We start from the raw sequence: 26,802 nt of genomic DNA, 5'->3' as shown, positions 1-26,802 counted from the left end.
ATCGAGAGATTTTGGATTCGAATTCTAAAAGTACATATAAAAAATGTATTCTTTTAGTGTATGAGGGATTACGATTTTACGATTAGATAATGTTAGAAGTGACTCTTTAAGTATGATGATGTGATTGACTACATATATGTATTTTGCAATGAGTGATTGACTATAATTAGGTGGCTCTAATCTCTCATAACAAAAGTACCAATTTATTGTACTAAAATTCATAAATGTGTAACAAACAGAAGGTGGGTATTACGTCACCCCCATACGAAAAGACCAAACAAAATTAATATTTTTAGTTTTGACAAACTTCAATTTCATATAATATGTTATGCTCTTTTACTATTACTATTTATTTGTAACAGCAATTAATGGACATATAAGAATACGGTGTGTTTAGCCTAATTTAGCATAGAGGGTCGAATCGTGGTTTGCAGATAATTAGATATGGAAGAAATGATTTATGCGCATTTTTTTTGGAGGCGGAATGTGAAATATATTATTCAAGATTGATTCGTACAACATCCCTAAATCAATTAGAAAAATCTCGAGACCACTATATAGGTTGTTCAATGTGATGCACAAATTGAGCTGAATAATGTGCGACTTTATTCGTCATACGATACATACAAAAAACACCAATGACCAAATTCTCCGTCATTTGGCAAGAACACTAGATCCTTCTCCGGCCTAGCCATAGCACGAGCAACTAATATAGAGTCGGTAAAAATTACAATCAGAGCCGGCCCAAATTCCATACTCATCACTATACCACGTACGACTGTCATTACTTCAGCCACCATGGAAGGAGTATTGAGGGAGTATAATTATACCCCAAATTTATAAGTAGTGGGTGTAGTCAAAAAATAAATAGAATTTTTTAATTTTTTGTATGAACGTTTTAAAAAGGAAAAATGGGAAGTCTTGTTAAGAACGAATGGAGTATTATTTATTGTACTATAATTTCATATTTATTTGATCAATATATTGGTGAAATACAAAAAGTGTACTCATATTATTTTATAACTAATAAAACGAAATTCGAATATTAAGAATTATATTATTTGATGCAATTAAGACCAACCGCACATGGTTCTTGAGATTTTGACCAAACTACTTGTCTAATCATATTAATATATATTCAAATCACAATCGTAAGATCCAACACCAACTTTTACTATGCACTAAATAGTATTGAGGCGTCATCAAGTAGGCCTTCTTATGCTCCCATCCATTGATCTACATTTTTTTTCAACTTACTTTAATTATTGACAAAAGGGGAAAAAACAAAAGAAAAAAAAAAGAAAGAAAGAAAGAGAGAGAGGATGTTGTAAAGGAGATGGAATATTCTGGTCCACAATGGTAAAATTCTTTTAAAATACAATAAAAATAATATCTTTATCTTGAATAGAAATAATAGTATGTAAATTATTGACATTTAACCAACTTTTAATTTTTACACACCACAAAATTTTGTCTATAAGCTTCTAATTAATTACGTCCATTCATCCCATTAATAATGATTAACTTGTCTTTTTTCATTTATCCCATTAATAATGGTTCAGTCCAGAAAAGGAGATCACTTTTTATCACTAAAATTTGAGAGCTTCATCACTTTCTATAAGTTTTATCCTTTAATCACTCTCTTTTTCTTAATAACTGTGTTGTGTCGAACAGTAATGAGCTGTGTTATTAGTGTGACAGATGGAGTATAATTTATCCTCAAATTAAGTACACTAATTATAGACCAAAAGATTTCATCTAGACAAATGTCCCCTAAACTTTAGTGTCAATTTAATTGAAGAATGTGAACACTAACTTCTAGCTTTTATTTGTTTTTGTGTGTGTGTTGAGATTATGGTGGGCAAGACCAGAGCAAAACACATAGTGAAATGACAAATTTGTGTTGGGTTAGGTCAAATGGTGTGCCCTAGTTGTTCTATCGCTGATGATAACGTAAGCCATGTGTGTGTGTTTGTGTGTGTGATCATCTTTGCAAATGGGATTTCAATTGCTAAGTGATTATTTAAAGAATGATTTCAGTGGTAATATAAAATTATTTCTCCTAATAGGTTAATTTATGTTGTTTCTTTTCTCCAAGATCCATTGTGATTGTTTTTTTCTTTCAAATGATGACAAAAGGAGTAATAAGTAATAACATCTAAATAGTAAGACTCGCATGCATAAAGGAGTGAGGTCTAATGTTCAATTATTTCAATCATCAAATTATATTTATCTATTTTTTATTATTATATTTTATTCAAAGGGAAATTGTGATTTAAAGGATTAATATCTCGTGGAATCGCTAGCCTCTATGTGCAAATTAAACCAACCTTAAATCAAATTGCTCAACTTCTCAAAATTAGTCCTAAACCATCTAAGAGTTTGTGTTTCTTTAGATAATCTCTCAGTCTTTATCATCACTACCCTTAAATGATTTTTTGCACATGTTAGATGAAAATTGTCACTATCATTTATACAATCGTTGTCTTTTTTTCAAAAAAATAAATAAATAAAAAAAATACTTGTTCGTGGAAGACTTTGTATCGTATTAATCTCAGAATTTGTTCGTCGGTAATTCCATCACGGCGTCGGTAATTCCGTTATTGATTTGTGACGGAAAGTTGTCTGTCGTTAAATCCGTCGGAATACGGCAACTTTTCTTGTAGTGAAATATCATTAATATAATACAGTAAATAAAATTATAAAGACGTAACCATATACTTGCTTCGTCCCATTTATAAAAGTACCGTCTCGTTTATAATGATACTTTCTAAAAGTAGTATGTGATCTCTACTCATTCTACATGCATCAAATAAATGGTCCTTACCCATTTCACACTTTTAATACTTTATCTTTAATTTTTATGTATATTTTTATTGTGTCATAAATGGAACGAAGGAAGTATGAATTTGGATTCAAATATAAGTTTGGTTTCATGGATTGTTTCGTGAGAGCGTTTGACAATTGACATACTCCATTCGTTCCATAAAACTATGCATAGTTTTCATTTTTCGTTCGTCTCATAAAATATGCATAGTTCATTTTATAGTAATAATTCTTCCGCTAAACATTACTATCAATGTGTGATCCTTTCTCCACTCACAATCTCACACCTTATATACTCTACAAAATTTGTTAAAATTCGTATCGTTCCATAGTATGCATGTTTTTATGGGACGGAGATCATGATTTTTTTATGTTTGTTTTGAAATGAGGATTGAGGACAGGATGAAGCAAAGGTCCCCGAGCTGTCTGGAAGTCATATGGTCAGATTCGGTTTCTCTCAGCATTATTTACCTAATCAATTTGCATGATTCCGACAGCCAGATCAATCACGCACTACGAGGTCTGTTTATTCTTTTTTTATTGCCTTTGTTTTCTCATATTCTGTAAGAAAATAAAGTGTTTCACTACCACTAAAAGTTGGTGCATCAAATCTGAATGACTTCTTAACAACAATTATCTTCCTTTTTTTTTTCCTTTTCTTTTTTGTGTTTGAAATAATTGTAGCAGTCAGCGCCGATGCTTAAAGTGCCAGTTTGATTTAAATAAAACTCGAACTTGAAGGTTGAAATTACAGAGATTTTAAGTGGGCTTCTGATGTGTTCCTTACTGGGCTATTTCAATTTTAGAAAGTTAAATCTTGGGCCTTTGGTCAATTTATAATTGACATCCCATTTATTGTCCCTAAAATATAATCTATATCACCCCCATAAGAAACTAATCTAATTTTATTAATTTAGGCTCTGAAATATGCGTTTGATATGATGATATCTGCTCGGATTTCTTGTGCGCCCTTTTAATTTATTTATTTAAATTATAAATTTATTTAAAAAAATAAAATTAAAATTGATCAATTGAGCGTGTCAATAGTGGTAGAGTCGGAAATATAGCTTGAAGAAAACTAACGTCGAAATTATGCGGAAAAAATGCTCTCTATCCTTGGAAGAATTTTCTAGAAGGAAGTGATACGGGTTTTAAGAAAAATGTTGTTGAGTGTATTAAGAGTAACAAAAATTGTTGAGTGTATTAAAAATGATGAAAATGTGTATTAATTAGTATGAGAGTAGTGAAAAGATAAAAAGTAATAATAATTAGTAAATTTATAAGTGGTAGAAAGTTTTTTTATGAATATCTCGAAAAGAAAAAAATACTAAAAAATTAGTATTTTGTGGACGGAGGGAGTACTAGTAAAAAAGAATAAAAATAAAATTGTCTTGACGGTGTTTGAGCTCACCCCAGCTCTGCCCTTGCGCATGTTAATTATTTTTCAACGAACTTTTCTTTGTTTATTATCTATTAAATGCATGGAGAATTGTCAAAAGTAATTAGAAATAAAATGGGTCAAAAAACAATAGATTGACATATTTTAACTATTTAAGTCCCAGATTAATAACTAACCTATACTAACTGCGAAGTCCCTAATGTTTTTTCGATAATACTACAAATTGGGAAATAATTGTGTTGGGAAAAGTGGTGAATAAATATTCACGAGTGTCCAAATAAATGACACTTGCACAGCGGAACCAGGATAATTCTTTTCCCTCTTGCTGGATTACAAAATGGGATCCAAACCAAGAAAAATATTTGGTGCAAAATATAAGAAAATATGAGACAATAATTTTTACGTGGAAAACCCAAATTGGGAAAAACCACGAGACCGTAGTCTAGAAATCTTCCACTATGTATATAGTAGGCTTACAAAATTCTCCCTACACAAAATAGGGGAAACACAAATCTCAAGTTTAATAACTTGGAAAACACAAGAGGACTGAGCTACTATTTTAAGAGAGATGAAAAATCCTATGATTTTTCCTCACAATTTTCTTCTCTCAAAAAGCACTCACCAAACTCTCTCTTGTTGCCTCACTTTTCTCTTCACTCTGCACACCTTTCCTTCTGCAGAATGAGCACAATTTATAGGAGATCTGAGCTGATGTTTGTTGAAAAATGAGCAGCAATTGTTGAAGATAACTGCCGCAATTGTTGATGGGAGAAAACGTGGGCTGCAGCTATTTTTTCTCCCCCTCCACTGTCAAAAGTTGATCCTCAATGTCAAAAGGTGTGGGCTTGTGGGGACCATCCACATGAAAGTGGAAAAGCTCAACAATTCTCCCCCTCCACGTCATGTGGAGATTCAACTAGACCTGCTTCACGTTTGCAGATCTCAAACTTATCTCGGGGTAAGGACTTGGTAAACATATATGCACCATTCTCATCGGTGTGGATCTTCTCGAGCTGCATTAGTTTTCTTTCAAGTGCATCTCGAATCCAGTGATATCTCACATCAATATGTTTCGATCTTGAGTGAAAACTCGAATTCTTACTCAAGTGAATTGCGCTTTGACTGTCGCAGTAAAGCACATACTTCTCTTGCTTCAAGCCCAACTCTTGTAGAAACTTCTTCAACCACAACACCTCTTTGCAAGCTTCCGTCACAGCAATGTACTCAGCTTCCGTTGTGGATAATGCCACGCATTTTTGAAGTTTCGATTGCCACGAGATAGCTCCCCCTGCAAGTCTCATCAGGTATCCCGATGTGGATTTCCTGGAATCTATGTCACCAGCCATGTCTGCATCCACATATCCTTCAAGTAGAATATGGTTATCACCAAACTTCAGACAAAGTTTAGAAGTACCTCTCAGATACCGAAATATCCATTTCACTGCTGTCCAATGCTCTTTTCCTGGGTTTGAGAGAAATCGACTTACCACACCAACTGCGTGAGCGACGTCAGGTCTAGTGCATATCATAGCATACATTAGACTCCCCACCGCAGAAGCATATGGAATCTTTTGCAGTTCTTTCTTTTCTGTCTCACTTGTCGGGCGTTGTGCTGAGCTTAGCTTCATATGACCCGCAAGTGGAGTGGCGACTGACTTCGACTTGCTCATTCTAAATCTTTCAAGAACTTTCTCAATATATTGTTCTTGAGATAACCAGAGCTTTTTGCTCTTCCTGTCCCTGAAGATCTTCATTCCAAGGATCTGCTTAGCTGCGCCTAAGTCTTTCATCGCAAAAGACTTGCTTAGCTCTTTCTTCAGCTTATCAATCTTGCTGGCATCATGGCCTACAATTAACATATCGTCAACGTAGACTGACAATATGATAAAATCACCTCCTGTGAACTTCTTGAAGAAAACACAGTGATCTGAGGTGGTCTTGTTGTAGCCATGGGTTGACATGAAGGACTCAAACTTCATGTACCATAGTCTGGGAGCTTGTTTCAGGCCGTACAAGCTCTTCTTCAACCTGCATACAAGGTTCTCTTTTCCTTTGACTTTGAAACCTTCAGGTTGGTCCATGTAGATTTCTTTGTCTAAATCTCCATGTAGAAATGCAGTCTTCACATCAAGTTGCTCGATCTCCAGGTCCAAACTGGCAGCAATCGCGAGCACCACTCTGATTGAAGACATCTTCACCACTGGTGAGAAAATCTCTTCAAAATCAACACCCTTTTTCTGACTGAAACCCTTCACAACCAGTCTCGCCTTGTACCTTGGTTGTGAGCTATTCTCCTCAGCCTTTAATCGGTAGACCCACTTGTTTTTCAGCGATCTCTTGCCGGCTGGCAACTTCACTAAGTCATAGGTGTGATTTTCAACTAAGGAGTTCATCTCCTCCTTCATGGCTTCTAACCACTTCTCCTTTTGGTCATGCGCCATGGCTTCTACAAAACTCTGTAGTTCTCCTCCATCAGTGAGCATTACATACTCATGTGGGCTATATCTGGTAGAAGGTTGTCTTTCTCTGGTAGACCTTCTGACTGGAGGGACATCATCTTGTACAGGTGGAGTCTGATCGTCACCTGCTTCGTCATCAACCGGATCACCATGCTCCGATTGGGTATCTCCCCCGTAATTCTGGAGTGTCGGTGAAGGAACTGGATCTAAGTTGACAGGAACTTATGAATTAGATTCAGGCTTTTCCTTCGCATCATCAGGAACTTGATCTTCAAGGAATACAACATCCCTGCTTCTGATGACTTTCCTGTTAACTGGGTCCCATAATCTATAACCAAACTCTTCATGAGCGTATCCCAAGAAGATACATGGTTTGGTTTTATCATCAAGCTTGGATCTCTCATCTTTTGGAATGTGAACAAAAGCCCTGCAGCCAAACACTCTCAAGTGTTTGTAAGACACGTCTTTCCCGGACCAAACTCTATCTGGAATGTCACCACCCAGAGGAGTTGATGGAGAAAGGTTGATCAAGTCAACTGCGGTCCTCATAGCTTCACCCCAAAAGGATTTTGGCAGTTTGGAGTGCGACAGCATGCATTTGATTCTTTCACAAATTGTTCTGTTCATCCTTTCTGCCACGCCATTGTGTTGAGGGGTCTTTGGGACGCTTTTCTCAAGCTTGATACCATGGTTCCTGCAGTGTTGCTCAAACGGGCCTTGGTACTCACCGCCGTTGTCTGCACGAACACACTTCAGTTTCCTTCCCGTTTGTCTCTCGACTTTTGCTTGAAAATTCTTAAAGACCTCCAACGTTTGGTCTTTGGTTTTCAAAGCAAAACACCAGACTTTTCTCGAAAAATCGTCAATGAAAGTGATGAAATATAGTGCGCCACCAAGAGTTCTGTCTTTCATGTAGCACAAATCTGTGTGCACCAAATCAAGAGGTTGAGCTCTTCTTGAGGGAGAGAAGCTCTTGAATGCAACTCTGTGTTGTTTTCCGGCCAAACAATCAACACAGGTTTCCAAGTGCATTCCTTTAACCTCAGGGATGAGGCTTCTTCTAGCCAAGATCTCCAGACCTTTCTGGCTCAGATGCCCAAGCCTCTTATGCCATATCTCAATGGAGGAATTTTTGACGACTGCATTCACCTCTCCATTGGACAACGTTGCATGCATCATGTAGAGAGAATTTTGCTTTCTACCCTTTGCTGCAATTAGAGAGCCTTTGATTAGCTTCCACTTTCCTCCGCCGAAATGGTTGATGTAACCATCATCGTCGAGCTTGCCAGTGGAAATAATATTGAGTCTGATATCAGGAACATGTCGGACATCTTTTAAGATAAGCTTACATCCAGTGTTAGTAAGCAGGACAATGTCTCCTATACCAGCAACTTCTGTCACACCATGATTGGCCATTTTGACTTTGCCAAAGCTGCCACCGGTGTAGGATGCAAACATATCACGATGTGGTGAAATGTGATATGATGCACCCGAATCAACGATCCAGTCTGTTTGTTGGCATGACGAACTCACAAAAGCATCATCGCAAACTACGACAACATCGCCATCAGTTGCAACTGCTGTTGTGTCTTTCTCAGCATTTTCATTATTTCCACGCGCTTGATCTCTTTTCTTCTTTCTGCAGTCTCTCTCATAGTGGTTTGGACCACCGCAATAATGGCATTTGAAGTCTTTTATGGGTTTAGACTTCCCCCTGGATTTATCTCTCGAGTATTGAGAGCCTTTACTTTTACTTCTCCCTCGATCTCCGTTTTCAGCAATCATCGCCTTTGTCTCAGAAGAACGTTCTTGATCTTTTCTTCTGGATTCTTCATTAAGAAGACAATCTTTGACCATCTGCAAGGTCAGTGCTCCACCTGGAGCCGAGTTGCTGATTGACACTACAAGAGTGTCCCAACTGTCCGGCAACGAACTGAGTAGCAATAAAGCTACGACTTCATCATCAAGAGAAATCTTCATGTTGGTGGATTGGTTGATAAGACCCTGGTATGCATTGAGGTGCTCCGTCATGTTGGCACCCTCCGCATATCGCAAGCGAACGATTTTTCTGATGATGGAAGCTTTGTTTAAAGCATTTTTCCTTTCAAACATAGCTTCTATTTTCTTCCAAAGAACGTCAGCTTTTTCCTTATTAGCAAAATGATGAAAAATACTGTGTTCAATGAAGCGCCGGACGTAACCAACTGTTTTTCTGTGCATGATGACCCATTCATCATCACTCATATCCTTTGGTTTGGCATCATCTCCATGTAAGGGCAAATAGAGATCCTTACAATAGAGAAGATCCAACATGCTTGGCTTCCAAATTGAGTAATTTGATCCGTTCAATTTGAACATACCACCAAGCGACGACGATTCCTCCATTTTTAATCCGCCTCAGAACCAAGGTGGCTCTGATACCACTTGTTGGGAAAAGTGGTGAATAAATATTCACGAGTGTCCAAATAAATGACACTTGCACAGCGGAACCAGGATAATTCTTTTCCCTCTTGCTGGATTACAAAATGGGATCCAAACCAAGAAAAATATTTGGTGCAAAATATAAGAAAATATGAGACAAGAATTTTTACGTGGAAAACCCAAATTGGGAAAAACCACGAGACCGTAGTCTAGAAATCTTCCACTATGTATATAGTAGGCTTACAAAATTCTCCCTACACAAAATAGGGGAAACACAAATCTCAAGTTTAATAACTTGGAAAACACAAGAGGACTGAGCTACTATTTTAAGAGAGATGAAAAATCCTATGATTTTTCCTCACAATTTTCTTCTCTCAAAAAGCACTCACCAAACTCTCTCTTGTTGCCTCACTTTTCTCTTCACTCTGCACACCTTTCCTTCTGCAGAATGAGCTCAATTTATAGGAGATCTGAGCTGATGTTTGTTGAAAAATGAGCAGCAATTGTTGAAGATAACTGCCGCAATTGTTGATGGGAGAAAACGTGGGCTGCAGCTATTTTTTCTCCCCCTCCACTGTCAAAAGTTGATCCTCAATGTCAAAAGGTGTGGGCTTGTGGGGACCATCCACATGAAAGTGGAAAAGCTCAACAATTCATATATTGCATACTTGTATGGAGAAGGAAGAATGAATTTCCTAGTTAAAGACGCGTTTGATTTGAGTCAAATATTCGATTTGCATGATTCGACCTGTGATAGATAATTCAGCCCAACACTTTAATCATATCAATCTTATCAATCTCATTCATCAAACCAAACACTCCCTAAAAATATTGTGTGCGAGTATGTATTTTCTAATTTTCCGAGAGAGAGAGAGAGATGCAAATTAAAATAAAGTCACGAAAGTAACCAAATGTTTATATAAGATGCATGCATCACTTAATAATACAGTATTCCCTCATTTTCAGTAACTCAACCCCCTAAAGAGCCAAGATTTGGGCACCATTCCCACTTATTACCATTGATTGATATTAAAAAAAAAAAAAAAAAACTCCATAATTTTGAGGAAATGAGGGGGAAAAAACAAAATTGAGAAAAGTCACGCACAACACTTGGACTTAGTAGGTGTAGCCCTTAACAAACATACCTTTCTTAGCATCCTCGCTCTCGCCCTGAGCCGAGTACTTTCCTAACTGGGCCAACGAGTTGGCCTTTGCACGTACGAGAAGCGCCTTCTGTGCAGCTTCAAAGTTCTCGGGGCGACCTGACAAACATGGTTTTCGTACCTCAATTCCACATGATTTGTTGTCATTTCCCTTCATATTTTGCTTGCCAATGCGTGTTTGTACCATAATATTGAGTTTTATGAAGATTTGATGTCTTGGTGTAGTTTTGGAGTAATTTCAGGAAAAATCAAGGATTAATTGGAGGATTTTGAAGATATTATATTGAAGTACGTCTCGAGAGGAATCCGTGAGCGCAAACGGCGATCAAATCCGAGTCCGGACGAGGGAGAACGGAGCAAAACGAGCGGACTGCGCATAACGCCCAGTAGCCCGCGGTCACCACCCGCGGCCGCGGGGTAAGACCGCGGGTCAGCTGTTCCCGACTCAGGAGACACCCGCGGTCACCACCCGCGGCCGCGGGGCGGGACCGCGGGTCCCCTGAGCATCCCCCACGTTTGAAGGCCGCGGACGCGGGCCGTGACCGCGGGAAAAGGGCGGGGCTCCCCCAAACGCGATTTTAGCCTCAAAACTCCATTTTTCTCTTCTTTTCCCTAATCATTCACCACACACACCCACTTCATCTTCCCCAACTCTCCAATCCCAAACCCTAGCCTCCATTCTCTACCATTTTTTCTCTCTTCCACACACAAAAACAACACCAAAATCAAATAAAGAAGGGGAAGACTTGGAAAGGAGCTCATCAAGACTACATGATTGAAGATCAAGATTATAGGATTTGTCTATGAATCTCTATCTCTCTATATCTTTATTTATGTTTTCTTATGACTTGAGATTTGCTTTTATTATGAATATGCTTGGCTAAAATCTCTTATCTTAGGGATTAGATTAGATGGATTTGTAATGGATTGATTTCTTTGTTCTATATATATCTTGATTGTGCTTATTGTTATCTTTTCAAGTCCTAGATTTATCTCTTGTATGATTGGTTGGCCACCTTTTGTGCATTTCTAATTTGTGATTTGAATCGGGAGAGGATAATTACAATAGATTAGGAGTTTGATACATATCATCTCAATAAACCGGGAGGTTGAGAGTTGGGTGAGGGCTTGTTGATCTTTTGTGCTCTTGGGAGTTATAGGTTAGAAATTGACCGGGGACGGCAATTATGACCCGTAATCTACTGTTTTATGTCGTCCGGGAGGGGGCTAAAACTAGTGGGGAGATCGCCCTAGATAAGTAGGCCATATCAAGATTAATATTGCTTTAGATTGAAGTTCATTACGATCCATCGAAATCTAGTCCCTAGGATAACTTTCCTTCAAGTCATTCCCCAATTTATTAACTAAGTTTATCTTGTTGTTATTTTACTTTGCTTGCTTTAATTTAGCTTTGTTTTAGTTATCAACACCTCTTCATCTTTGGTTGTCTAAATAGATTGAAAACAACTCATTAATAGTATTTAGAAGTTTGAATTCACCAATCCTTGTGGGATACGACCTTGCTTCCACTTATTGCAACTACACCGTATACTTGCGGCGTGGTGAAAATAATAGCGAACAAGTTTTTGGCGCCGTTGCCGGGGATTGGTTGAGTTTTTACTTTTGATATTGTGAAAAGTTGTTTTTATCTAATTTAGATATTGTTTTTATGTTTGTTTATTTATATGTTTATTTGTTTTTGTTAGAGAAAATTGCTCCACAACCGTAAAAGCGGCACCAAAAATGGATGATGGAAGGAATGAGTTGGTTGAGCAACTCCAACTACAATTGGCGTTGATGCAACTTAAGTTGCATGTTTTGGAAGCCAAAAGAAATTGTAGGCAACTAATGATCCAAAAAGCCTTCCAACCAACACCTTCCTATGGTGACTTTTATGACATGGGGTGCAATGCCATGGAGTGGCAATCACCATTGGAGTATGAGGACCATTTCAATAGTTGGAATTATGAAATTTCTTATTCCACTCAAGAAGGCTTCCAAGGGGGAAATCGATACTATCAAGAGGAGAAATCAAATTCAAAAGACGATCTCCTTCAATGCTTCATAGCTACACAAGCTTGGATAGAAAAAAGTCTAGCAAAATCGGAGGTTATGCTAGATGAGCAAAGGAGGTCTTTGGCTACCACTATGGAAAATCAAAAGCGAATTGATGATTTGTGCATAGCCATTAGCCTACAAAATGGAACCTTGTATGAGGAACCAATGCCGATGCTAAGTGAAGAGCCTCAAGAAGAGTATGAAGAAGATAAGGATCAATTCTCCAAACCCCTTGAAGTCGAGAGCCCAACTTTTCCAACGCAACCTCTACAATTCCAAAAAGATGAAGATGTCACAAGCTTTAAAGAATGCAAAGTCAAAAATTTTGTCGATCCTTACCTCGACATGGGCGATTCTATGAAGGCTTGCTTCTTTCACTTTTATTTATCTTCATCTTTTGATTTTCACTTTGATTTGTCTAATAAGGAATTGTTTGAGTGTGGTGGTACTCTAGATGGTGAACGAGATTATCATGACGCCCGTGATGTCTCAAGAATTGCAAAGCCACCATATTTTTGGGTCGCGGTGGATGGAGCATGCAAATTTGATGAGAAATGGCCACCGCCTAAGCCTCCACCTCGTTTGTGAGTACGAGACAAGTAACCATTTTCTCCTTCATCCAAACTTATTTCTCCTTTGTGTGAAATAAGTTTGGGGGGAGGGTGAAGATGGGTTACTTATCTCATTTATCCGTTGTTTATTTATTTAGTTAGTTTAGTTATGTTACAATAATTAGTTTTGTCTATGTTTTTTTAGCTTTTCCTTGTCTTTTGTTTTTTAGCTTGATTGTTGAAAAACATGAGTTGGATGAAATGTGTGTTGGGCTTATGATATGAATGTTGCTTTTGAAAAGAAATTGTGTGTATCACTTGTGGATTATGCATGAAAAGTTTGAACTTGTGACAAGTGAGTTAAATGTTTTGCCTCCAAGAACTTGATAATGAGCTTGTAAGATTTGAGCCATTGATTGTCATATTATCACAATCTCATTTTGTTCTTGAGTGTAAATCGATTGAGCATGTATGTTGGTCTCTAGAACTTGCCATGAGTCCTCTCTTGAAAATAAAAGTAGATGTGTTGTTAATATTGAAGTGATTTAAGGCCATCTTTGTTAGCCACTTGACCCCAATTGTGCCAAATTCTCATATGATCCTAGTTTACCCCTTTTGTGCCTTGTAGCCTTTCTTTGAATGAACCAATGATAAAGGGGTAGAACTTAGAGTGTTAGTGGTTGCTTTGATGAAGAAAAAAGTTTGGGAAATGATTGAAATTGCTTATCAAGCTTTGATTGTGTGAAAATCACTAATCCCCTATGAGCTCAAAAAGAAAAAGAAATGAAAATGAATGTGAATAAAAGAGCATAAAGGGGAGTGATTTGCCTTTCGAATCATAGCCATGATAGATATCACTAAGGATGAAAAGATGAAATGTAGGGATTTTGGTTTTTGATTGATAAGAGAAATGGTGAAGTTGATTTGTTCATTGTGATTGATGGATTGTGGGATGAGTCACTTTGCCTAAAAAAACTACTCACCTTACCAAAGAGCCCTCATTACAACCCAATGAAAGCCCTTTTTGATCTCTATTTATAACACATTGAAGCATAGAGAGTTAGGACAAATGGCAAGCCTATGGTAGATTGCATGCATTGTTTCGAATTGAGTGTAAACACGTCCATTCTAAACACTTGAGAGTCGAGTGCATCATTGAAACATTCACCTTGTGAGGATTCAAGCTTGGAGGCTATAATGTTGAACTTACTATCACTTGTGACTTCTTGAAATGCATATCTACTTGTGATACACTAGTGAAATATTTTGAAAAAATTGAAGCCCTTGAAATGACACCAATTCATTCTCACATGTTTGTTATCTTTTATTTCTCTTCTCTTTGTTGTTTAGGGACAAACAACGCTTTAAGTTTGGGGGGGTTGACAAACATGGTTTTCGTACCTCAATTCCACATGATTTGTTGTCATTTCCCTTCATATTTTGCTTGCCAATGCGTGTTTGTACCATAATATTGAGTTTTATGAAGATTTGATGTCTTGGTGTAGTTTTGGAGTAATTTCAGGAAAAATCAAGGATTAATTGGAGGATTTTGAAGATATTATATTGAAGTACGTCTCGAGAGGAATCCGTGAGCGCAAACGGCGATCAAATCCGAGTCCGGACGAGGGAGAACGGAGCAAAACGAGCGGACTGCGCATAACGCCCAGTAGCCCGCGGTCACCACCCGCGGCCGCGGGGTAAGACCGCGGGTCAGCTGTTCCCGACTCAGGAGACACCCGCGGTCACCACCCGCGGCCGCGGGGCGGGACCGCGGGTCCCCTGAGCATCCCCCACGTTTGAAGGCCGCGGACGCGGGCCGTGACCGCGGGAAAAGGGCGGGGCTCCCCCAAACGCGATTTTAGCCTCAAAACTCCATTTTTCTCTTCTTTTCCCTAATCATTCACCACACACACCCACTTCATCTTCCCCAACTCTCCAATCCCAAACCCTAGCCTCCATTCTCTACCATTTTTTCTCTCTTCCACACACAAAAACAACACCAAAATCAAATAAAGAAGGGGAAGACTTGGAAAGGAGCTCATCAAGACTACATGATTGAAGATCAAGATTATAGGATTTGTCTATGAATCTCTATCTCTCTATATCTTTATTTATGTTTTCTTATGACTTGAGATTTGCTTTTATTATGAATATGCTTGGCTAAAATCTCTTATCTTAGGGATTAGATTAGATGGATTTGTAATGGATTGATTTCTTTGTTCTATATATATCTTGATTGTGCTTATTGTTATCTTTTCAAGTCCTAGATTTATCTCTTGTATGATTGGTTGGCCACCTTTTGTGCATTTCTAATTTGTGATTTGAATCGGGAGAGGATAATTACAATAGATTAGGAGTTTGATACATATCATCTCAATAAACCGGGAGGTTGAGAGTTGGGTGAGGGCTTGTTGATCTTTTGTGCTCTTGGGAGTTATAGGTTAGAAATTGACCGGGGACGGCAATTATGACCCGTAATCTACTGTTTTATGTCGTCCGGGAGGGGGCTAAAACTAGTGGGGAGATCGCCCTAGATAAGTAGGCCATATCAAGATTAATATTGCTTTAGATTGAAGTTCATTACGATCCATCGAAATCTAGTCCCTAGGATAACTTTCCTTCAAGTCATTCCCCAATTTATTAACTAAGTTTATCTTGTTGTTATTTTACTTTGCTTGCTTTAATTTAGCTTTGTTTTAGTTATCAACACCTCTTCATCTTTGGTTGTCTAAATAGATTGAAAACAACTCATTAATAGTATTTAGAAGTTTGAATTCACCAATCCTTGTGGGATACGACCTTGCTTCCACTTATTGCAACTACACCGTATACTTGCGGCGTGGTGAAAATAATAGCGAACACGACCCTGCCATGTCTTGAGCACCGTGTTCTGCAATGCTCTTGCGTAGGAGAAGGAGACGTGCCACGGGTTGGGACTCTGATTCATCGCGTTCAGGTTCAGAGTCGCCTCCACCTCAGACTGTCCTCCTGACAAGAACTAAAACCGCGACAAAAAGGAAAAACATAAGGTTTCTTTTTCACCAAATAAAAGCAGTGGAGAAACAACGTGCAACGTAATGGAGAATAGATCCATATGTATTATTACCATGATTCCTGAAACTGCAGGAGGCACTCTCCTCTTAAGCATGGTGAGGGTGTACTTGGCAACGGTTTCAGGGTTGGCCTACTCTTTGTGCTCGGCTCCCGGGGTCACCATGCTAGGTTTGAGCAGAATTCCTTCAAAGACAACATTGTTCTCCGCTAAGTAGAAGAAAACCTCAGCCCAGACTCGCTCCGCTACTTCGAGTGTCCTGTCAATGGAGTGGTCCCCATCAAGAAGAATCTCGTGTTCCACAATGGGCACGAGACCGTTGTCCTGCACACGTGCCAGATATTTATCCTCTATTTTCATCTCATATTTCATGAAAAACAAGAACTAGCCACTTGTTTCCCTAGAATCTCTGCATGGATTTGAAGATAATTAAACAACTAGAACAAAATGAGCATATCCTGAAACAAGAGGACTCAAAGGAGAAGAGGGCTGCTTTGGTAAGCTCTGGCTACCATTTTTTGAGCATTCCATTTCCAAATTTTTTATGAGAAATTAGTAATCGACACATTATGTTAAGATTTAATTTATTCTAGGCCCAAATAAATCCTAAATAAATTCTATCAAATATTCTAGAAAATAATTTAATATTTTTCTATGAAAAAATCGGGGTGTTACATTTTTGCTCTGCATTAAGAACTACATTTCGAGCAGATTTTTTAGGGCATTCCATTTCCAGATTTTGAGCCGTTAAAATCTATAAACCAACATTTTGGGACATTTTGCTCGACGAATTCAAGCATCCAGTTAGGTTTTGGGACATTTTGCTCGACGAACCCTAATCGACAAACCCTATGCTTAGACGAACCCTAAATCGACGAACCCTAAGCTTCAGATTTTGTAATTCAATTGTCAAAAAACCATAAAACGGCGTTGTTTAATTAAAATTAAAACGGCGTCGTCTCGTTCAATTCCGGCGATGACATGCTGGAAATCCGATTGCCACCTCGAATTCAATTTGTGGAAAAAATGGACGCGGGGAAAAATTGCAATTAATTTTCCAATTCATGGATTTCTGTTCAGATTTTTTTTGTCATGGGAAAAAACCAAAAATCAAAAAAGTATATGATTTTTTCGACCATTAACCCTTTTTAAAATAGGCCCATCAAATGAAACCCAATCCATTCTCTCTCTTTTAACGTTTGGAAGCTGTAATTTCGTTTTATCAGAAAAAAAGCCAAAAAAAAAAAAAAACAAAAACAAAAACAAAACAGAACAAAACAAAACAAAAAAACCGTAATTTCGTACTCCATATATAGATTAATAATAATAAAAAAAAATAGAATTTGTATCATGTTTCTTCCAAATCTGAAGTCCTTGGCGGCAAAAGGGAAAATTCAGACTACCAGATTCAACACTTTTGCTGGCTGCTACTGTTACTATCTCTCTCTCACTCTCTCAACACACGCAATTTGTGAATGTGTTCGCCTCGTTCACTTATCAATTTGTATAAGGATTCGAGTCACTTAAATCCTCAGTCGTTTAGGTCTCTTTATAGGGCAATTTCAATTTATTTCGTCTTTCTAGATCTGCCTTCCTCATTAATTCGCTGACAGGTTGAAATTTGTGAATTTAAACGTTGTTTGTTTACTAGATTGTTAAAGAAACTTAGTCTAAATCCTTATGTTTGCATTTCTATATTCTTGCAGATACAGATTCGCGTTATAATCATCTTCTGAAGGTGGATTTCGCGTGCACATTAGCACAGATTTCATGGCTAATTATTATGACATCGATGATATATTAGCTGAGGAAGAGGTGTGTGCTTGAATTATTGTCCTGCATATTTTGAGTGGAAACTTGATGATTTAATTGTATGTTATTTTGCTTAGCTTGTCCCAACCGTGTTCCAACATGCTGCCAATGGGGTTGGGCTCTTTGATTCAAGCGACGATGCAGATAAGGTATTGTGGCTGGTGATGCTGGTAGCATGTATAGCAGTTTAAGTTAGCCTCGATTTGCAGAAATCCTGTTGATTTGTTCTTCAAATTGTGCTAACTGTATAACTCTGTAGCTGACTATTTCCTTGATTTCAGGTGGAAGCTGGTTCGAGAGCCGAGCTGCCATTCTGGCTGGTTCGTGAATTGTATTTGAGACAGCTTATATCTATAAGGGTTCCTCCGTGTTTTGATAGAGAGTAATATCTCATACTAATCCTAATTTCGGCTGTTATAAGTTTACCTTTCCATGAAATGTTGAAATAAGAGCTTTTGAAAGATTGTTTGTTAATGCTCTCCAGAAAAAATGAATCAATATATTGCTCTAGTTCTTATGCACTTTTCATGCCTAGATGATGAAAAATGAACCTGGTGCCAATTTGAAGTGATTGTAAACATCTAGTTTATTTCTTATTTTCATGATTTGTTCCTTGCCAGATCTAAAACAAGAGAAGAAATAGCAGCTGATGCTGCCCATGTGGATTTAAGAAGCCGGTCTCCATACTTTTATGAGTTGGGGTGTAAGATCGCGCTGCTGTAAGTCCTTCCAAAGGTTTATGTAGTGTCTGAAAATTCTCATTTTGCTGGAAATGAGAAATAAAACTACTTTCAAATATTGTTGTGTGCATTTGGCATGTAATGTCTGGACAAGTTGTCAATTCTGTCAAAACCTCATATTGCAATTGAATTTTGTAACTTACTAAAAAATGTTTACTTCGTGTCTTTTCATAGATAAAATAAAGTCCATGGATGTGCTATGTTCAAAGTAAGCGAAGACAGTTAGCTTGTTACATTTTCCTGAATGGCCATTGTGTTAATTCCTAGCATCAGTTTTACCTGAATCAAGTTTGCTCTCCCTTCACCTTAAGATACAGTTTCTATGTAAGAATGCTTTACATTTCCTACAACTGGGGTCTTCAAATATAGTGTTGAAGAATAGAATGATAGATGCTCGTGTCTAGTTTCAGGCTACTGTCATTGCAATGTTAATTATGTCACTTGTACACCATAGAGATGCGTTCTCTTTCGTTGTAGCTGTTGACTGTTGTGTAAGTTCTTGATTTGAGTTGTATATGCATGTTAGCTACAGAAGTCCGGTTTCATACCATGCATTATAATAGGTAATAAAGTTATTGCGTGGCTCACTTTCTTGTCATTTAAAATGACAGAATCAGTGACAGAACCATTGGCCCATTTCTTCTTGTGGCATTCCGGACCAGATACAGGGACGTGTTAGTTAAGGCTCATACTCTGACACTGACAATGACCCCGAAATACTTGACACTTCTAACTAATGAAGAAACCAAATGTGAGTCTGCAAAATTTGTGAACAGTTTGTACACAAATCTACGCCACAATTGAAAGTTCCTTTTCTCATTTTCTCATTTCCGTTCTCTACTTAAAATATCTGTTCCTAATGAATCATGCTGTCCACTTATTTTTGAAGTGTATGAAGCCGGTCAATCCTCAATAGCTGCATTCAAGAAGTGGCGGATGGGTGGACCTAGATTTCAAGTAGCTCCTGTACTTGGGAGGAAGAGGAAGCCGACTTAGATGCTGGTTGTAGATGGAATTCACCCTCTTTCTCATGCATCCACGGTCTCCATCAAAACCAGCCATGCGGGGTTTTCAGTGTGCATCGAGAGCCTACTGTCATCGCCCTTACAAATGGTACCATGTTATGTCTGCAGAGAATTGTTGTAAAGGCAACCAAGAAGCCAGATAATGCTGAGTGGATCAGTTGACTCAGATATGCTCTGTCTGCTTACTAAATTTCTTACTTCTGTCAATTGATTGTGATGATTTTTTCTTTTCTTTTTTCCCCTCGAGCAAACATCAATTTGCAGCAACTTATAGAACAATTCAGATTCTGCTTTGAATTCTAAGATTGCACCTTGCACGAATATGTGAAATTACTGCAGTTTCGCTATATATTCTTTTCTATGTGAGCTATACTTCTCGAGTTCTCCTATATTGGGATTCTTTTATTTCCACCTCTGTTATTACATAGTGTTACACAAGATTTTACAGCTATCAAAAATGGTTCGATCACGTTTTTGGTCAGTACCGTGGCTTATTATATTTGATCCAATCCATCCAGCCCAAATCCGAGCATCGATATGATAGGCCAACCTGAAAATTTAGTTTTATATATCTATAAACATCTAGTGTTTATAATTATAAGATATATGTATATGGAGTATTATTTTTAAATAGTTTTTATATATTTGAACACAACATAAAGTATTGCAAAAGTGATTAGAGGTATGGTGTATATAAATCTTTGGGAGTAATAAGGATTATACGTGATGATGTACCCTAAAAAGGTTTATATTCAATTCCTATAACTCACATATCCATACATAGGAGTACAATATACTTGTTAGAAAAAAAAAATTACTCAAAAAAATAAAATAAATAAATAAAGTTTTGTCAAAGTGATTATAAATATATAGAAGCACTTTTTTCTCCCACACACGATATATTTTTACAATTAATAGTTTTTTTTTTTTTTTTATATTTAAGGTTATAAAAGTTTATTTTCGGCTTGACTGACAACAACTCACAACGAAACACTCAACTCATGAAATAGACTGTTAATTGTATTATTTTCTTTATCCATTAATCCCCTACACTAGTCCTTTGTTTTTTGCATTGTATATTCATTTATGTTAAAATTGGCTCTTTATTTTTGCTATATCTTCAATGACACTAATTCTAATTCTAAGACACAAAATAAAATTACACGAACATAATTTAACCAATGAAAACAGATGCACATGCACCCAATTCTAATTCTAAATTCCTAATCTAGCTGCAAAAGCTACGCACGCACAAGCACACTCTCAATTCTTTTACCACAAAACCCTGTCCAGCGCCGCCGCCCATCACCCAACAGCCGTTCCCGTCCGCCGGCGCCACCGCCCTCCAGCCGCATCACCGCCTTCCAGCAAGTAGCAGCCATCGCCGCAGCACCTCTGCACATTTTAGATTTCCAGGAAAAGCAAATTAAGATCGAAAGGTTACTATTTTCCCCAAATTCATTCTCTCATTTGCTTCTGAAGCAAATGTAGAAGTAGCTGAATCGACTTTTTTTCCTTTTTCATGGGTGCCATTCATTTTTGTTTAATGCATATCTCTCATTTGTTAAAGCGGAACTCTCGATTATTATTAGGAATTGAGGATTTTGTCGAGAGGCAATATTTAATTTCACACTGCACTTTTGCATAATTTCATTCCAAACTAATTGAATTGGAAAACTCGACAGTAAGAAAGACCAAATAGTTCGATTTCTTTATTTTCCAAAATTTTCTGAAATTTAATTTCTTTTTTTCTTTCGGGTATTTGGTTATCCAAAACCGAGTCGGTAACACCTATTTCGGTTCGGTAATGGGTATTGAAAATGGGCGATTTTCGGGTTCGGGTAACCGAAAATTTTGGTTCGGATACCCAAACCGGAACGGATCGACAGGCCACAAAATATTATTTTTTTAAAATCGATAAAAAATTGCTCAAGTTTGGTCAAGGGGTTGTTGTAAGTGTCGTTGCTTGGTAGATCCGCGCGGCCATTGTCCTTTTCGTATATAAATCAATTTCTCCGATACAACCAACCAAAACCAATACTATACTTTCTCACTACATTCCACCAAAGGTCTCTCTCTCCAGCTCTACTTTTCGCTGCAGGAGCTACTTGCTGAGCAAAGAGATGGCTTGCTCAAGTGTGGTCAAACTCAACGCCGCCTCCTCCTCGTGGATCGCAGGCCAGAATTCGTTCAATAAGCCGACCGGATCGTCGGCGGGATTCCCCAACCGCCGCGTTTCCGTCATCCGCGCCGGATCTTACACCGACGAGCTCCTCAAGACCGCTGTAAGTATTCCACGATTCTTCATCGGCTTCTCTCTGTGTGTAAATGATCTGAATATGCGTGTTTTGAATCTTAAATTAAGTTGCTGGTGATAGAATGTTATTTTTGGATGAGTAGACTTGTATGATATGTTCTTCATTAGGTCTGTAATTGTGTGTAAGTTCTTTTGATAAGTAGTGCTTTCTTATTGTATAATTGTGTATATGCTATGTGATGGTGTGTAAGTTCTTTTGATAAGTAAGTTTTTATTTTTTTTGCTTTGCTGTCAGATTTGTAATTGTTGTTGTGTTTCACACGTGTTTCCTTCCGAAGCTGAATATATCGTGCGATGATCACTTGCGGTAGTTTGCATTTCTTTTTAGTTTGGATTTAGATGTTGGCAGTCAACGTTTTCTGATGATTATGTGAATTTTTCTGAATTTCGGAAAGCTGAATGAGTTATTGATTAGCAGGTTTTCATGTGTTGTAATTATTTTATGTATACTTGTAAGGTGATTTTGTAAATATTTCATGTTGTCCTGTGTGTTCTGGTTTTCACTTTGTTGTGCTACAGATGTTGATGAATATTATATAATGTTTCACTAAAATTCCATCTTGGTCTTTTAATTTGTGAAATGGGTTGATTAGTGTTTAGTTTCATATCTCTTCTTTTGGTTGGTGATTCTTGGCACGAGAAATATGTAATAAGTACTCTATCACTATCACAATGACTTAGTGAGTCTATTCACTTGTTTACCTACATGTGGGAACTGGGAAGGAACCATACTTTTGGTCTTCTGCCCTCTATTTGGTTGTTTGATAACACATCTAACTGCAATGACGTGATGGTTGTGATTAGTTGATCATCCTCTCGTTCCTTAACTTCCCATATTTTCTTAATGGAGATATAGTGAAATGCATCCTGCAAACAGATTTTAGATGCATTCGAATGGCCAAAATGTACTTGCCTTCTGTGACGTCCTCTTGAGGGTTCTATCTAATGTTGTATTGTTGGTTTTCTTGCATTAGAAATCGATTGCATCTCCTGGTCGGGGAATCCTTGCAATTGATGAATCCAATGCAACGTGCGGAAAGAGGTTGGCCTCCATTGGACTTGACAACACAGAAACAAACCGACAGGCTTATAGACAACTTCTGCTGACCACTCCTGGCCTGGGTGATTATATTTCTGGTGCTATTATGTTTGAGGAGACACTTTACCAGTCAACTACAGATGGAAAGAAGTTTGTTGACTGTTTGCATGCTGAGAATATTGTACCCGGTATCAAAGTTGACAAGGTGAAGTTTAGGTTTTTCAGTAGTGCCAATTTTTCGCAGTATGGCAGATAACTTTTTCTTACTTCGTTTATAGTTACCTCATGGCCTGGATATATTGGGCTTTTATGTCTTCACTTATAACTTCCAATTCTTAACCATTTTTATTTCCCCCCCCCCTTTGTCAGGGTTTGGTGCCTCTTCCTGGATCAAACAATGAATCCTGGTGCCAGGGACTAGATGGATTAGCCTCTCGATCTGCTGAATACTATAAACAAGGGGCTCGTTTTGCAAAATGGTATTTTGTAATATAAAGTGCACTTATCAACTTCATGTATTTTAGCCTTACACAGTTGACTTATCTTCATATTCAATTAATTAGGAGAACTGTCGTTAGCATACCCTGTGGTCCTTCTGCTTTGGCTGTTAAAGAAGCCGCTTGGGGGCTTGCACGCTACGCTGCTATATCCCAGGTTCGAACAATTTTTCTTCTCCATGAGTCCCTTGTTTCCGGATATGCTCATTTTGTTCTAGTTGTTTAATTATCTTCAAATCCATGCTGAGATTCTAGGGAAACAAGTGACTAGTTCTTGTTTTTCATGAAATATGTGGTGAAAAGAGAGGATAAATATCTGGCACGTGTGCAGGACAACGGTCTCGTGCCCATTGTGGAACCCGAGATTCTTCTTGATGGGGACCACTCCATCGACAGGACACTCGAAGTAGCAGAGCGAGTCTGGGCTGAGGTTTTCTACTACTTGGCGGAGAACAATGTTGTCTTTGAAGGAATTCTGCTCAAACCTAGCATGGTGACCCCGGGAGCGGAGCACAAAGAGAAGGCCAACCCAGAAACCGTTGCCAAGTACACCCTCACCATGCTTAAGAGGAGAGTGCCTCCTGCAGTTCCAGGAATCATGGTAATAATACATATGGATCTATTCTCCATTACGTTGCACGTTGTTTCTCCACTGCTTTTATTTGGTGAAAAAGAAACCTTATGTTTTTCCTTTTTGTCGCGGTTTTAGTTCTTGTCAGGAGGACAGTCTGAGGTGGAGGCGACTCTGAACCTGAACGCGATGAATCAGAGTCCAAACCCGTGGCACGTCTCCTTCTCCTACGCAAGAGCGTTGCAGAACACGGTGCTCAAGACATGGCAGGGTCGCCCCGAGAACTTTGAAGCCGCACAGAAGGCGCTTCTCGTACGTGCAAAGGCCAACTCGTTGGCCCAGTTAGGAAAGTACTCGGCTCAGGGCGAGAGCGAGGATGCTAAGAAAGGTATGTTTGTTAAGGGCTACACCTACTAAGTCCAAGCGCTGTGCGTGACTTTTCTCAATTTTGTTTTTTCCCCCTCATTTCCTCAAAATTATGGAGTTTTTTTTTTTAAATATCAATCAGTGGTAATAAGTGGGAATGGTGCCCAAATCTTGGCTCTTTAGGAGGTTGAGTTACTGAAAATGAGGGAATACTGTATTTTTAAGTGATGCATGCATCATATATAAACATCTGGATACTTTCGTGACTTTATTTTTTGCCTCTCTCTCGCTCTCTGAAATTAGAAAATACACACACACAAAATTATGGACGAAAAGGGCAAATTGTTCTTTATTTCTTTGTCCAATGTTTTTAAGAAGCGTTTGGTTTGGTGGTTGTGATTGATACAATTGATATGATTGGTGACAATTAAAGTGTCGGTCGAATTATCTTTCACGGGTCGAATCATGCAAATTGAATACTCGTCTCAAATCAAACGCCTCCTTAACAAGAAAATACATTCCTCCTTCTCCATACAAGTTCGTTGAAAAATAATTAACTTGCTCAAGACAATTTTGCTTTTATCATTTTTAACTTCGTATTTTATATTTATTTTTTTCGCATAATTTCAACGTTAGCTTTATGCGAGCTATATTTCTGACTCTACTGTTGATAATGACACGCTCAATTGATAATTTTAATCTTTGAAATCTGAATAGATATCATCATATCAAACGTATATTTCAAAGCCTAAATTAGTAAATTTAGTTTAGTTTCATATGGGGATATAGATTATACTTTAGGGACAACAAATGGGCTGTGAATTAAAAATTGAAATAGCCCAGTAAGGAACACATCAAAAGCCCACTTCAAATCTCTGTAATTTCAACCTTCAAGTTCGAGTTTTATATAAATCAAACGAGCACTTTAAGCATTGGTGATGACTGTTGAAAGCATTCTATAATTATTTCTTATACACACGCACACACAAAACAGTGAGGCGGATTTTAAAAATGATGTGCAATTTCAAAAAATAATGAAACTTACTGTATTTAGGGGTAATATACTCTACAAATTTTTATATATACCTCCAAATTTCTCTATCTACAAAATTTTCTCTCTAATTAGGATTTTTTTTCTCTCTACTTCACAATTCACTCCAATTTATAAACTCAATTACCAAAACATTCTAAGAGCACCTACAGTGAATGACTCGATCGGGTGACTTGATCGGCTGACTCGAGTCACCCACTGGTATCGGGTCCCCCACTGCAGGTTTGAGTGACTCGAGGGTGTCACGATTAATCGGGTGTGCCAGTGTTTGGGGAAGGCGCGTGCTGAGCACACGTCTATTATATTAAAATAATAATAATAATATAAAAATATCAAATTTTTAAAAAATCGGTCGTTGCAGAGATTTAAAAAAAAATATGAAAAACGGTCATTTCACCGTTATCTTTTCCTTTTCCTTTTTTTTTTCTCCATATACTCTTCAAATCCACAAGGCTCGATGGCGAAGATCGTAGCTAGGTTGAAAGAACAAGGAGATCTTTAGGTTTTAATTATGTTTTTAGGTTTAAATTAAGTAATTTTAAATTATATTTTTAGGTTTTCTTTAATGTAATTTTTAGGATTTTAGATTTAATGCAATTCAATTTTGAAATAAATTGTGTTATTTAAATTTGTGCAATTAAATTTAAATAAAAAATACAAAAATCAAAACTAAAAAAATCAAGTTCAAGTCACCTCACTGTGGCCTCCTAACCCATTATGGTCTCCCCTTCTATTAAGTCACCTATCAAGTCATCCCATTGTGGATGTTTTAAGAACTTATAAATTTTTTAGACATCTTATAGTTCACGGAGCTCTTTCAAGCTCTTTAAAATAAGTTTAGTCCAATTGTTGGACTCTAACATCCTCTTAATCATATATTAAAGTTGAAAATTAACCAGTTATATCAAACAAACAGATTATGTATTGCATACTCACATAGAGTTATGACTTTTGAATTGTCACTTAATTAATTTACTGCTCCCACGTAAGAATGAAGTGTGGCCATAATTATAATTTGGGTTTAATTTCAAATAATTAAAATTTTATATGTTATTTTTATTTACTATAATAATATTAATTAACAATCGAAATTTAAATATATTGAGTATATTTATAGGCAATTATCTTTTACAAAAAGTATATCATCATCCAAGGAAGAAAAACAAAAAAAAGTATCATACCGATAACAAACAATAGTATATCTATGGGCGTTTAAAATTGGATACTAGTTTAAATAAATAAAATTATACCAATTAGCTAGCGTTTACAATTGGTTACTAGTTTAAATAAATAAAATTATACTCCGATAACTTATATTTAAAGTGGCAAAATCGAGATATAAAAAACTTTTCTTAACGAAGAGGTTATTGTTTTGATTCCTACTTACATGTGAATTGTAATTTCAATTAATGTGGAATAAGATATAGTCTAGTTTGCATATTATTAATTAGTACT

At 37.4% G+C, this 26,802-nt stretch overlaps 2 protein-coding genes and 1 pseudogene across 2 annotated transcripts; 2 read left to right on the top strand and 1 right to left on the bottom strand.

The window, feature by feature from the left end:
- Positions 1-10,000: 10,000 nt before the first annotated feature.
- On the bottom strand, positions 10,001-16,289 carry LOC131026131 (fructose-bisphosphate aldolase 3, chloroplastic-like; annotated as a pseudogene).
- A 958-nt stretch (positions 16,290-17,247) lies between these two features.
- On the top strand, positions 17,248-19,878 carry LOC131025110 (uncharacterized). Its single transcript, XM_057954720.1, has 7 exons — positions 17,248-17,542; positions 17,636-17,744; positions 17,819-17,890; positions 18,023-18,123; positions 18,362-18,460; positions 19,093-19,232; positions 19,371-19,878. Exons 2-7 carry the CDS (start codon positions 17,700-17,702, stop codon positions 19,475-19,477), a joined length of 564 nt encoding a protein of 187 aa, XP_057810703.1. The 5' UTR covers positions 17,248-17,542; positions 17,636-17,699; the 3' UTR covers positions 19,478-19,878.
- A 716-nt stretch (positions 19,879-20,594) lies between these two features.
- LOC131025108 (fructose-bisphosphate aldolase 3, chloroplastic-like) lies at positions 20,595-24,567 on the top strand. The gene is made up of 6 exons (XM_057954719.1): positions 20,595-21,791; positions 22,798-23,067; positions 23,232-23,341; positions 23,426-23,516; positions 23,691-23,960; positions 24,069-24,567. Exons 1-6 carry the CDS (start codon positions 21,630-21,632, stop codon positions 24,345-24,347), a joined length of 1,182 nt encoding a protein of 393 aa, XP_057810702.1. The 5' UTR covers positions 20,595-21,629; the 3' UTR covers positions 24,348-24,567.
- Positions 24,568-26,802: the final 2,235 nt, after the last annotated feature.

The sequence above is a fragment of the Salvia miltiorrhiza genome, chromosome 5 (assembly GCF_028751815.1).
Source record: "Salvia miltiorrhiza cultivar Shanhuang (shh) chromosome 5, IMPLAD_Smil_shh, whole genome shotgun sequence".
In the NCBI taxonomy this organism is placed as follows: domain Eukaryota; kingdom Viridiplantae; phylum Streptophyta; class Magnoliopsida; order Lamiales; family Lamiaceae; genus Salvia; species Salvia miltiorrhiza.
This window is presented reverse-complemented; position numbering and strand designations above follow the sequence as displayed.

Coding starts and splice junctions, on each gene's coding strand:
- LOC131025108 (XM_057954719.1), top strand. CDS start 21,630: ATGGCTTGCTCAAGTGTGGTCAAACTCAACGCCGCCTCCTCCTCGTGG. Junction 21,792..22,797: donor ACGAGCTCCTCAAGACCGCT/GTAAGTATTCCA, acceptor TTCTTGCATTAG/AAATCGATTGCATCTCCTGG. Junction 23,517..23,690: donor GCTACGCTGCTATATCCCAG/GTTCGAACAATT, acceptor GCACGTGTGCAG/GACAACGGTCTCGTGCCCAT.
- LOC131025110 (XM_057954720.1), top strand. CDS start 17,700: ATGGCTAATTATTATGACATCGATGATATATTAGCTGAGGAAGAG. Junction 17,891..18,022: donor CAAGCGACGATGCAGATAAG/GTATTGTGGCTG, acceptor CCTTGATTTCAG/GTGGAAGCTGGTTCGAGAGC. Junction 19,233..19,370: donor AACTAATGAAGAAACCAAAT/GTGAGTCTGCAA, acceptor TTATTTTTGAAG/TGTATGAAGCCGGTCAATCC.